The sequence below is a fragment of the Pongo abelii genome, chromosome 11 (assembly GCF_028885655.2).
Source record: "Pongo abelii isolate AG06213 chromosome 11, NHGRI_mPonAbe1-v2.0_pri, whole genome shotgun sequence".
In the NCBI taxonomy this organism is placed as follows: domain Eukaryota; kingdom Metazoa; phylum Chordata; class Mammalia; order Primates; family Hominidae; genus Pongo; species Pongo abelii.
The window spans coordinates 20,230,171-20,242,453 of record NC_071996.2 but is presented as its reverse complement, the minus strand read 5'-3'; the positions used below and the strand labels follow the sequence as shown (position 1 = coordinate 20,242,453).

General features: G+C 57.2%; 1 protein-coding gene across 2 annotated transcripts in view; it reads right to left on the bottom strand.

The window, feature by feature from the left end:
* Positions 1-12,283, bottom strand: part of LIMS2 (LIM zinc finger domain containing 2) — a 36,814-nt gene that overhangs the window by 15,176 nt on the left and 9,355 nt on the right. For both annotated transcript variants that reach the window (XM_024243294.3, XM_063712704.1), the window contains 3 exons: positions 3,807-3,966; positions 1,226-1,292; positions 817-937 (listed from right to left, as the gene is read on the bottom strand). In XM_024243294.3, coding sequence (XP_024099062.1) covers positions 817-937; positions 1,226-1,292; positions 3,807-3,966 — 348 coding nt within the window. The remainder of the gene's footprint in view (positions 1-816; positions 938-1,225; positions 1,293-3,806; positions 3,967-12,283) is intronic.

The following is a 12,283-nucleotide window of genomic DNA, read 5'->3' as shown; positions in this document are numbered from 1 at the left end:
GGGGAATGAGCAGGTGCAGCTGTGAGGGTGGGCAGAACCACAGGAACTCACGGTCCCGGGTGCCAGAAGGGGGCCGTTTCTGCACTTCAGCAGCTGTGGTGAGGGCTGCTGAGGGGTCAAGAGGAGGTGTGGGTCCCTGGGCAGATGAGGCCAGGGTAGCACATGTGAGGGGCGGCAGGTGTGCTGGGAGAAGCTGGGGAGGAAGGCCCGGCAGTGTTTTTAACCCAGCTCCCCAGGCCAGTCCTTCAGAAAGGACGAGAGAGTGGCGTGGAGAAGGAAGCCCTGGAGAAAGCGTGGGGATGAACAGGGCTCACAGACAGAGGCAGGGCTGCACGGGATCTCAGAGCTAGGGCCAGGGGAGGTGGGAGACAAAGCCACATGCTATATGGGAAGGGAGGATGAGAGACCAAGCGTTCGCAGAAGGTGGGAACTTCTGGAGTACCCATGAGGTCTGTGGCCCTGAATTTAGAGTAAATGTGGGCATCTCCCTCCAGCCACAGTGAGCTGCACAGGTACAGGCAGGAGAAGGTGGACAGATGGGGTCAGCAGACGGGGTGGCTGGTGGGGTAGCGGAGTGTGAGGATTTCTCATGGCTCCCGAGAGGTTGCCAGGAGCATGCTGAGCGTGGGGCCCTGTAAACTGGGAGCTGGACTATCCGCCCCGAGGTGACCTGGAGGGAGGGCAGCTACATCAGTGCAGGCTGCAGCACCGGGACCGTGCTGGGCCCTCAGCAAGTGGGCAGCACACAGGAGGGGTGGCAGGTGTGCTGTGAAGGGCTGTGGCCCAGTCCTCTCTGGCCCGACGCGGCCACCTCACCTGCCAGCATTCTTCACAAAGCCCAGGTCAGCCAGCTCCACATCACACAGCTCGCAGCGGAAGCAGCCCGGGTGCCAGTTGTTGTTCATGGCCTTGATGACACGGCCGATGATGAACTCACCTGGAAGAGGACAGGTCCCTGCTGGCCAGAGGGCGCGTGCCCATCCCCTCTTTGTACCCTCCAAAGCCCCGTCCACCTAGCACTCCACCTGCTCTCTACCTGGCCCATGGGCTCCCTCATGGGATGGTGATGCCTGTAGGGGGCCTGAGGGTTGCCGCTCAGAGAGGCAAGGTGGGCAGTTAGGAAAGAGCTGGGCCAGTTCTGTGTGCCCCCTCGGTCCCCTGCCCCCCGCCACTGCTGCCCACTTCCCAGGCAGCCCAGGATGTGCACTGTCACCACCGGCCTTACCGCAGGATCCGCAGCACGGAGCAAACAGCATTTGGAAGTCGTGTTCGCAGTACTTCCGGCCTTCAAACTGCAAAGGGGTCGCAGAGAGAGGACAAGCAAACCACCCATCAACCCCACGAGCCGCCCAGGCCCTTGTCGGGTCAGGACCTGACAGCAGGGGATGAGGCACTGAGACAGGGACATGCCAGGTTGAGGCTGGAGCAGTGGGTCCCAGGCCTGGCCAGAGAGGACATTGGCCCTTTTGGGATGGTGGGGTGCAAAGGGAGGTGCCCCCGTGGAAGCTGGAGAGGTCGGCGAGGCCACCTGTCAAAGGGCCACTGGTGTCTACTGAGGATCTGGACCCTGTTGGTCCGGAGAACAGGCTGGGGGCGAGGGGGTTTTAAGCCAGGAGGGATGAGATCCAGTTTGAAGTGTAGTGTCACTTGGTCCTATTTCCTATACCTTCTCTGTGGGAGTAGACCAGCTCTCCCAGAGGCCATGAAGACCCAGGTATGGGAGACAGGAGGAAAGGAACGCAGGAAGGGCCTGGGCATGGGGGAGTGTGAAGAGCTCAGGGCTGCGGCCAGCAGGAGCCAGCATGCACACCCTCCAGGCGGCAGCTGCCAGCAAGGGCCCCTGTGCTGGCCACAAGCGGGGCCAAAGCCTGCCTCTGCTTTCCTCTAACAATTGTATTTTCTGTTTTTTAATTTGGTTTTTCCCTGTTCTCTAAAATGAGTGTCTTATTAGACTGAACTGGATATAGCCCTACCCAATGACCTGTAGAGGCAGGAAGGGCTTAAACTCTTTCAGCAACGAAAATCTTCTGGGCACCTACTGTGTGAGAGGCTTTGTTCTGGGCATATGGCCACCCCTCCCAGAGCTTTGCCCACCCCTCCCGCTGCCTCTACACTTAGACAGCATTTCTCAGGAGGCCGAAGGCACCGTGAGGAACAGCAGCTCCTGCTCTGCCAGGAGGACCACAGGCCCCACATCCATCCACCAGCCAGTCCCATCAGCTCTACCTTGAAACAGAGCCAGCATCTGACCCCTGGCCACCACCGCCACCACAACCACCAGTGATGTGCTGGTAAATGTTGAACAGCCAGCTCTCTGGGGGCAGAGGCAGGCCCTGCTGTGTGTGGGGTGTTTGCCAGTGTCCATGGTGTGAATATTCCCGTCATGGCCAACTCCCGGCTGCCAACATGACATCCATGTGGACTTGAGGGGAGATGTGCAGTGGCCACACCAGCACAATGGACAGAAATAACCCCAACAGCATAGACAATAGTAAAGTGAAACAAAATAATTAGCAAGTGGTATGCTTTGAGTATTTGTTACCTCTGTTTTTAATAAAATTGTATCCCATTGTATATTGATATAATTTAATTTTTAAACAATAACTCTGTTGCCCAACCAGTTTGCAAGATTGTTGATGATTTAAGGACTGCTCTTGTGAGCTGGTGGGGGCCCCTTCACTTTCATCTGGGTGATTGCACTAATTCAGCTCCTGGTCCCCCCGGCCTCCCGGCCCAGCCTCTGTTCCTGCCCCGCCTTACATCCTGTCAGCACAGCGGCCACAAGCCTCCTTTTTTTTTTTTTTTGATGGAGTCTTGCTCTGTCCCCCAGGCTGGAGCGCAATGGCGTGATCTCGGCTCACTGCAACCTCTGCCTCCCAGGTTCAAGTGATTTTCCTGCCTCAGCCTCCCGAGTAGCTGGGATTACAGGCACCTGCCACCACGCCAGGCTAATTTTTTGTATTTTTAGTACAGACAGGGTTTCACCATGTTGGCCAGGCTGGTCTTGAACTCCTGACCTCAGGTGATCCATCCACCTCTGTCTCCCAAAGTGCTGGGATTACAGGCATGAGTCACCACACCTGACCAGGGCACCTTTTCAAATGTCAGCAGATAGTGTGACTCCTCTGCTCCACGCCCCGAGGTGGCTCCTGTCTCTCGCAGAGCGGAAGCCTACGGCTCTGTAGAGGCCCATGGGGCCAAGCAAGATCCACCTCCCTGTCCTCAGGTCCTGGCCCTCTCCCTCTCATGCCCTCGGCTTCCGTCACACCAGCCTCCCTACTGCTCTCCATACACCCCATTTTCTCCCACCACAGGGTCTGTGCATGTGCTCTGCCCTCTGCTCAGTGCTCTTCCTGCAGAGACGTGTATGGCTCCCGTCCCTCAGGTGTGCCCAAACCTCACCTTCCCTGAGCACCACCCCACCCCACCCCGTGAGCCCTGACCCCCAGGGCATCAGCACCAGCTGGTGGGCCGTGCGGTTGCTGTGCTGTCTGGTCCCCATGGAGGGCAAGCACCACCAGGGCAGGCTCTTCCTGCCCCCAGGGCCTGCCCAGCATCTGCCCAGAGGAGGCTGGTGAAAGGTGGCTCTCCATTGGCACCCAGGGCACCTGGGGCGCGGTTTACATCTCACAGGTGAAGGATGGGCCCGTGCAGGATGGGCCCGTGCAGGAGCTCAAGCCTGGTTCTGGGCTGGCTCCAGACCTAGCCCTGTCACCAGTCAGGACCACTGCACGGAGCCCGGCCCACCCGCTCGTAGAGGGCAGACTCCTAGCTGGGTCTGAGAAAGCCCTCAGTAGTGTCCTCACCTCATAGAAGAGCCCCTCGGGGAAGGGCCGGAAGCACTGGGCACACACGAAGCACTGCTCATGGTACAGCTCCCCATTGCTGTTGACAATGCGCTCGGCGGGGGCGAAGCGGGCCTGGCAGCGCTGGCACACGGCATTGGCCAAGGCGTCCGACATATTGCTGGGGCGAGAGACAGGAGGGGTGAGTCAGAGCTGGTCAGGGGTGCAGATGGGGCACACGCGGAGGCCTGCACGCGACAGACACACCTTGTATTAAAAAGTGAAGATGCTCTACGGGATCAGGAAAATCGCTCTAACCCAGGGTCCAGGCTGCTCAGTGCTTGTAGTGCCCACCCCTTGGGGTGTCAGGGGCCCAGTCAACTCCCACTTGGGCCCCTATTACCCTTCTCCAGGGACCGAAGAGTCTCACGCACAGACCACCACCCAGCACAGGTGAGCGGCTCTGTATTCGCACTCTTATTTAATCCCCACAGCAATACTGCAGCTACCATTATTATGGCCTCTTCCAGAAAAGGGACCTAAGCTTCAGAGAGGTTGAGTAACTTGCCCAAGCTCACACAGCAGAGCGGGGTCCACACTTGAACCCAGACTGCTCAGTCTTCCATGGTTCCATCCTCTGCACCATGAGTTAGTTTCAAACTGACTGCCTCCAATAAACACATAACCACCCAAACACGGAGAAGGCAAGAGGGTAGGCGGGTGTGCATGCAGTGGCTCAAGCCTGTCATCCAGAGCACTGTGGGAGGCCAAGGTGGGTGGATCCCTTGAGCCCAGGAGTTCGAGACCAGCCTGGGCAATATGGCAAAAACCCATCTCTAATAAAAATACAAAAAAACAAAAAAATTAGCCAGGTGTGGTGGTGTAAGCCTGTAGTCCCAGCTACTCTGGAGGCTGAAGCGGGAGGATGGCTTGAGCCTGGGAGGCCGAGGCTGCAGTGAGCTGTGACCATGCCACTGCACTCCAGCCTGGGCAACAGAGCGAGACCCTGTCTCAAAATAAAAAATATATATAAAAAAAAAGACAAGAGTATGAATCTTTGAGACGAGACGGGAGTGCGGTGAGGGGAGCAAATCTCATCCATGCTGGGCACTGCCTGTCCCCAGAGTCAGGGGTGGGTTTCCTTCTGGGAGGGGTGAAATGCAAACTACAGGGGAAAAGCCCACAGTGAGCCAGGCCCACAATCAGTCCAGCCCCAGGGCCCTTCAGCGCATCCAGGAGGGGCCTTTTAGACTCAAAAACAGGGTTAGGATGTAGTCCTAAACACCCCAACTGCCTCTACGACCTTCAGAGAACCGGATACCCCACACCTTTTGCTAGGAAGGGAGAACATGGGTTCTGTCTCAAGTGTCAACTCCAGTGGATTCCTGGAAGGCTGGGCAGAGAGGGATCGTCAGGCTCACTGGGGAGTGATGCAACCAGCTGGTAACGTCTGCCTGGTTGCAGCTGGGGTGTGGCAGGACTCGAGTGCAGTGCCTTTGGGAATACCTCTCCACCTGCTCTGCCTCCCAGGATGAATCCCACCCAGCAGTCACTCACTGCGGCGGCATCATGAGGGAAATGCTTGGTGAGTGAGGCTCCTGTCGGGGTGTTCTGCGGCCTGCAATCTGGGCAGGGCCAGCCTGAAGAGTGTCAACCACAGAGAAGAGGGGCCTTAGACAGGATGAGCCCAGGGGTGGAGGACAGGGCTGCGCTCAGGGTCTGGGCGTGGGCTGTGGGCAGAGGGTCTCACAGGAGGCTGCTGCTACAAGGAGATGGACTGGAAACTTGAAAGGGGCACCCAGGCTGATGTCCTTTCTTCTCTGCTTAGGGACCCATGTGGCAGAGGCTGTCTGGAAGGCCGTTCAACGAGGCTTTCTGGGCATGCTAGGCTTCTGTCCACCTTGGCCTGCCCTCTGGGGTGCTTAGGAGACCAAAGCCACCATGTGAGCCCACATTTAGGCCAGAGGGGCAAGGAAGCAGAGATGGTGACAACATGAGTTGGGAAGAAAACAAGAAAGGAGGCCTTGGCACCCAGCGGCTGCTCCTCAGTCCTCCCAGCTCCCTGCTGGTCGCCACGGGGCGGACCAGGCAGGCCACCAGGGTGGAGGCTGGCCGCCCCAAGCCACCCTCGAGGGCTGGGCAGGGCTTCACTAGGACAGGCTTGGTTTCCTTCCGGGAGAACACTGTGAACCTCCTCTTCTGAAACACACACCCAAGGTGGCAGGGAGGACGTTCCAGTGCCTGACCATGAGCGAGACCTTGGGAATCTTATAGAAGTCGGAAATCAACAGGAAATCCCATGACTATGTGCCTGGAATTCCTCACTCCAAGGACTCAGAAAACGAAGCCAAATTAAGGACTTCCACCCAGCCCCAGCCTTTCAGATTCCGCCTTAAAGCCAGACCTCTAGACCCCAGTGAGTGAGCATACACCCCTCGCACCCCCTCCACGCTCCTGTACTCTGCCCCAGGAGCTGCTGTTTAGGGCCTGCACCCACACGCCTGCCCCCTCTGGCTTCCAGCTGTGCTGACCCTACTCCCATGGGCCAGGTGCTGCTGGGACCTGTGCCTTTCCTTGTGGTTATGGGCATTCCTGCCCCGCTAGCCCAGCTGCTTCACCACCCTTCCTCCCTCCCCGTTTCATAAACAGACCCTCAGTTACCACTCCCCAGTTACCATGCTTCCCGCTGAAAGGGGAAGCTGGCTGGGCTTCTGGTTCGGGTGGGGACTTGGAGAACTTCTCTGTCTAGCTAAAGGATTGTAAATGCGCCAATCAGTGCTCTGTGTCCTGCTAAAGGTTTGTAAACACACCAATCAGCACTTGGTAAAAACTGACCAGTCAGCACTCTATAAAATAGACCAATCAGCACTCTGTAAAGTGGACCAATCAGCACTCTGTAAAATAGACCAATCAGCAGGATGTGGGTGGGGCCAAATAAGGGAATAAACACAGGCCACGGAGCCTGCAGCAGCAACCTGGTGGGGTTTGGTTTGCTGGGGTGCAACGTTTGTTCTTTTGCTCTTTGTAGTAGCTGTTGCTGCTGCTGGCTCTTTGGGTCTGCCCTACCTTTATGAGCTGTAATGCTCACTGAAAAGGTCTACAGCTTCAATCCTGAAGCCAGCAAGACCATGAACCGACCGGGAGGAATCGTTTGGAGGAACAAATGATTGCGGACGTGCCACCTTTAAGAACTGTAACACTCACTGGGAGGGTCTGAGCCTTCACTTCTGAAGTCAGTAGGACCACAACCCCACCAGAAGGAAGAAACTCCACACATATCTGAACATCTGAAGGATCAAACTCCAGACATACAGTCTTTAAGAACTGTAACACTCACCGTGAGGGTCCACGGCTTCATTGTTGAAGTCAGTGAGACCAAGAACCCACCAAAAGGAGCCAATGCTGGACACACCGCCAGGGCCCTAACAGCAGCCTGGCCACACACGCTCTCCTCTACCTTCCCGCTCATCTTCCAGTTAGACCTGGCTGCCAGTCTGTAACCAGTTCCCCGGCTGGTCCCTGGACACCTCCAGTGAGATCATTGCTGCCTGTGGCGGACAGGCCTTGCACAAAGCCTGGCATAGGTGGAGGGGTGTGGGGGTGGCCACCTCCTTGTGCCGAGGGGCCGCCCCAACTGAAGTCACAGGCAACAGAGCCCCTAACAGCAGCTGTGTGAGGGAACATTCCGATCCAAGGGCAAAGACGGGACAGACAGAAGCATGCAGAGACAACGGAGACTCAGCACCATGAGATAACATGCTTGCTGGCTCCTGCAGGGGAGGAAGAGAGGCAGTGTGACACAGAGAGGCCGGCAGAGGCCTGGGCCCACCTGCCCAGCTCTACACCTGATGGCCCCAGCCACCAGCTTGGGACCTGGAGAGAGGTGCTCGCTTCTCTAGGCCTCACGTTCTGTTCTGTAAAGAGGTGCACCAGAGAAACAGCCACATCGAGGAGCCGAAGTGAAGAATGAATGGCACCCACGTGTCCAGCACAGAGCACCAGGCCAGGCAGGGCAAAGCGCTGGATAAAGAGAACTGTTGTTTTCCAGCAACTCTGGGAGCCTTCCAGAGTCCCTCTGCATGGCCCAGCCCGGGGAAGGCCTGCAGGCTGCCTGCGGTCCCTGCGAGAGGTCAAAGGGTCAGAGACGTGGACATTCCATGTCCTCCTTTGCACATTCCTTCGAGATAGAGAACACAGAGTCTGCCCAGTTATCCCCCAGGAGACACCACTACCCACCCCCAGCTGGACCACGTAAAACATACTGCCCAGGGCACACCCAGCCTGGAAGCCAAACCCCAGAGCTGGGGGAGAGCACACCATCTCATGCCCTTCCTCAGCCCTCTCGAGCACCCCAAAATGCTCTCAGTCTTGACAGCCAATACAAGCCAATTTGTTGCAAGATGTCCCTGAGTCTGGGGTGGGATCAGAGAAGCCTGCTCTGTTCCAGGCCTTTGTGTAAGGGGAGGAGGCTGGTTCCAGATAAGGAGATTGAAGTACAGAGAGGGTCAGTAACCAGCTGAGGGTCACACAGAATTGGACTCATGTTCCCCCCATCTCCTTCTGGCATCCCCCATTCCGGATTCTGTTTCTTCAACAACCCCAGACCTTCCTCCATCCCAGCATCCCCAATATCTGAGTCTAGGAAGAGTGTGTAAGGATCTGGGAAGACTCGGGGGCCAGCCACAAGGAGTCTAGTCACACCCAAGATAAGCCAGTGTTGCTGAGGCCACGTCAGCCTGAGCAGCAGTCAGGCCAAGGGTGTGTCCCCTATAGCCAGGCACACCAGGCTGCAACCCTGGCCCAGACGCCTCTTGTCTGTGTGACCTGCAGCACAAGACTCTGAACCTCAACTTTGTCGTCTATAAAATGGGCCAGGAATAGCTACCTCCAGGGGCTGTTGGGAGGGTTCAGTGAGGCCGTTCCTGCAAGCACAGCCCATGCTTCTGTCCTTCATCCAACGAAGTCTTCACTGAGCACCCGCACTGATAGGCACTATTCCAGATGCAGAGGGTTTCGGGGAGGGACTCTACTGCAGCACAGCCCAGGGAGCAGCCTCAGTCCGTCGGCAATGGCTGGGCCTCCTCCCCGCCCCGCCTCCATGAAGCCAGCCAGAGGCCAGTGTCGGGTCACCTGGCTACACGAGGTCAACAAAAATGTACACAAAGCCAGCCCACCATGGGGACGCTAGAAAATTAACATGCTGCCTGTTCTCACTCATAGGTGGGAATTGAACATTGAGAACACATGGACACAGGAAGGGGAACATCACACAGCAGAGACTGTTGTGGGGTGGGGGGGTGGGGGTGGAGGGATAGCATTAGGAGATATACCTAATGCTAAATGACGAGTTAATGGGTGCAGCACACCAACATGGCACATGTATACATATGGAACAAACCTGCACGTTGTGCACATGTACCCTAAAACTTCAAGTATAATAATAATAAAATGAAAATGAAAAAATTAACATGCTGCCTTGGGCTGCTATACACAAGATGCATTGACACCATCAGAAACAGACTCCAAATCAGTATGAAACCTGCTGAAATTAGAGCTTTTTCTGAAGCCCTTGCCATATGTCTTTGCTCCAGCGGCTTTACTTTTAAGCAGGTACACCTGAAACATGTCACACTAACAACAAAGAACTGACAGAGGACATGAACCAGAAGTTCAAAGAAAAACAATGTGAATAGTCACATGCGCATGCATGCTCAGGGCTGCCCCAGGCCTGTCATCATCGTGCCTGTCCTGCCCGCATCTCAGCTGTGGTGTCAGTACTGTGAAAATCACTCTCCAGAACAGCCCTGGGGCCATCAGTGCCCTGGCCACTCGCAGCCTGGTACCACAGTTATGCCACACTCATCCAGGGCTGTCCAGAGGTTGACCAGGGAGGGTGCCTGTTCCAGCTCTGCCACACTCAGGTGAGTGACTTGTCCTCCTGAGTCTGGGGGTCCCCATCTGAACAGCAGGCTGCACCAGACCTGCCGTGCCAGCACAAGCGGGAGCCCAGCGTGCAGCAGGGACTCCACAGATGGCCGTGCTGCCGGCCTGCAGTTCCCGCCCTCCACTCGGTGCCCTTCTTCCTCTTCTCTTCTCAGCAGAAGATATCTCTGATGGCTCAGTCCTCTAATTGCCGCTCTGGGAGCCTTCCCTGACCACACACAAGGAGCTGAGAGTGGGCTGTGCTTGCCCTGGGTGGCACTGGCCTTCCTCTGCTCCTGGGTCCTCCAGGCCCTCCCCTGCCTCTGTGACTTATGTTCCTGGCTCCCTCCCTGGCCCCCCCAGCCCTTCTGCCCAGCCTTGGCCTCCTCCCCAGGGTCCCCATCTGTCACTTTGATGCCAAGGACCCCAAGGTCACAGCCCTATTGCTCTCTCTTCCCCGCTGGCCCCTCGGCACTGCAAAGGCAACATGTCCAGGAGCTCCTCCTCATGCCCCTGACCCCAAGAGTGAGGGGAGGTGGCTCCACCACCATCCCCGTGCCCCTCCCAACCTCCCCATCCAGAGCCAACTCATCCTCTGAGATGCCCTGAGGACCATCCTGAACCCCACTGCTGGAGTCAGTCTAACCTGGGTTCAAATCACAGCGTAGCCATGTTTGGGGTTGGTGAGTCCAGCAGGTGCCTGCTCTGCTCAGAACCTGTCTGCTTATCTATAAAGTGCAGCATGATCACCCCGGTCTGAAAGCAGTGCTGGGGGCTACACAGGCTCCCTAGTCTCTAACATAGGTCCCTGGGCACACCCTGCCAGGAGAGCTGATCACAGGTGACATCCAACCCTGTTAGATAAAGTCGCACGCGCCCACACTGTCGCCAACCCAGGGCCCATCCGACGCCCGGGGAGAGAGCCCACGGCGTCGGAGGGCCCCGGCCGGGTTTCCGAGGGAAGGCCTGCCCTGCCGCCGCAGCTTTCCGGCCATTGTCCCCGCCACCCGCCCCGCCCCTGGCCACCTACCCCGCGGCGGGCGGCGGGCTCTGCCGGTGCTGGCGCCGCCGGTACAGCCCCGACGCGGCCAGCGCACCCAGCCGGGCCGCCATGGCGCGGGGCAGCCGCCTTGAGGTCGCGGGCGCGGGCCGCCTGGTGCAGGGGCTGTGGGACCACCTCGGAGGGGAGGCGCGGCCGCCTGGGGCCAGACACCGCGACGGGACGGGCGTGTGGGCGCCTCCCCCGCGCTGGTCGCGAGCTCACGTTACGCGCTGGAATCTCCAAAGGGCAGCGGAGTCAACTCCAAATAGAAAGGATATTGTTCGCGCCGCGGGGGCAGCTCCTGAAAGCTGAGGCTGGCGGGGTTGGGTCCCGCTGGGAGGGGACTGGTCTGGGAAGGCCCCAGACAGCACTGAGGTGAGGTCCACAGTGGCGGCAGGACACCCAGGAGGTCTCCGGCTGCCACCTGCCAGGAGAAAAGCCTGTGCCCGTGGACACACTGAGGAGGGCAGAGTCAGCTGAGGAGCACGGGGAGGACCTGGCGCCTTTAGGATCCTTGCCAACAGTTAGGAAACCGAGGACCGGAGCCACACAGGCCCACATTCTGCTTTGCTCCCTTCTCTGAGAGCCTCTGTCACAAACATCACCGTGGGGCACCCAGACCAGGGCAGAGCCCATCTTCTGGATCTGGCCAACAAATGGTCAGGCACCCCAAAAGAGGTCCATATTTTAGAGAAAAGGCAATCCTCCAGCTTCCAGGGGAGCAGACACAGAGGGACCTGGTGGAAACCACCAGGAAGGTACCACGTCCCCCGCATTTTTACCCAGAGAGACTGGCAAAGTTACTTGTGATTCATAAACACCCACGGTCGGCATCCAAACTGTGGCCAAGATGAGCCTGGTCAGCAGTACAATAAAGATCCAGAGCACTCATGGAAATCTTTAGCATTGATTCCGTTTCCCTGAAAGACCTTTCTAGAAAGGTCAGAAAGCTTGAGCAGTATCTTCTTCTGCCTTCCGAAAGCAAGAGCTGGCAGCCGTTCACTAAAGACAGCAGGGCACTGATCCTCCCAAACTAGGGTGGGAGAAAGCCTTGGAGGGGCTCACTGGCACTCAGATACCAGGCCCACACACCACCGAGGAACACACTCACCCAGCAAGTCCCAACAGGAGGAGGTACTCATTAAGCACCCTGGCAGTCAAGTGATGACAAGCATTGGGTACAATATAATTTGTAAATGTAGTCCAATTCCAAAGTTGCCCAACACTGATCAATTCAACAAATAGTTTTTAAAGGTGGCCCCAGGGGCTAAAGGGCATGGACAAGCTGAGCCCAGAGGAGCCAAAATGAATAAGGAATACCACTGACTCTCTGATGTAGGTAGCCGAATGCTTAAGAAAACTTAAGCAGAAAATGTTCTTACAGCAGCTACGAGTCAATGCCATAGGGCCTAGGCCCTCTCACCACTCCCAACTCAGCCCATCCATGTGGAAAACCTCAACACTAGAATCCAGGACTCTCATGCAGACCCACAGTTTTCTGTAAGGAGGAAACATTTATTTAGGGCCCCAAGGG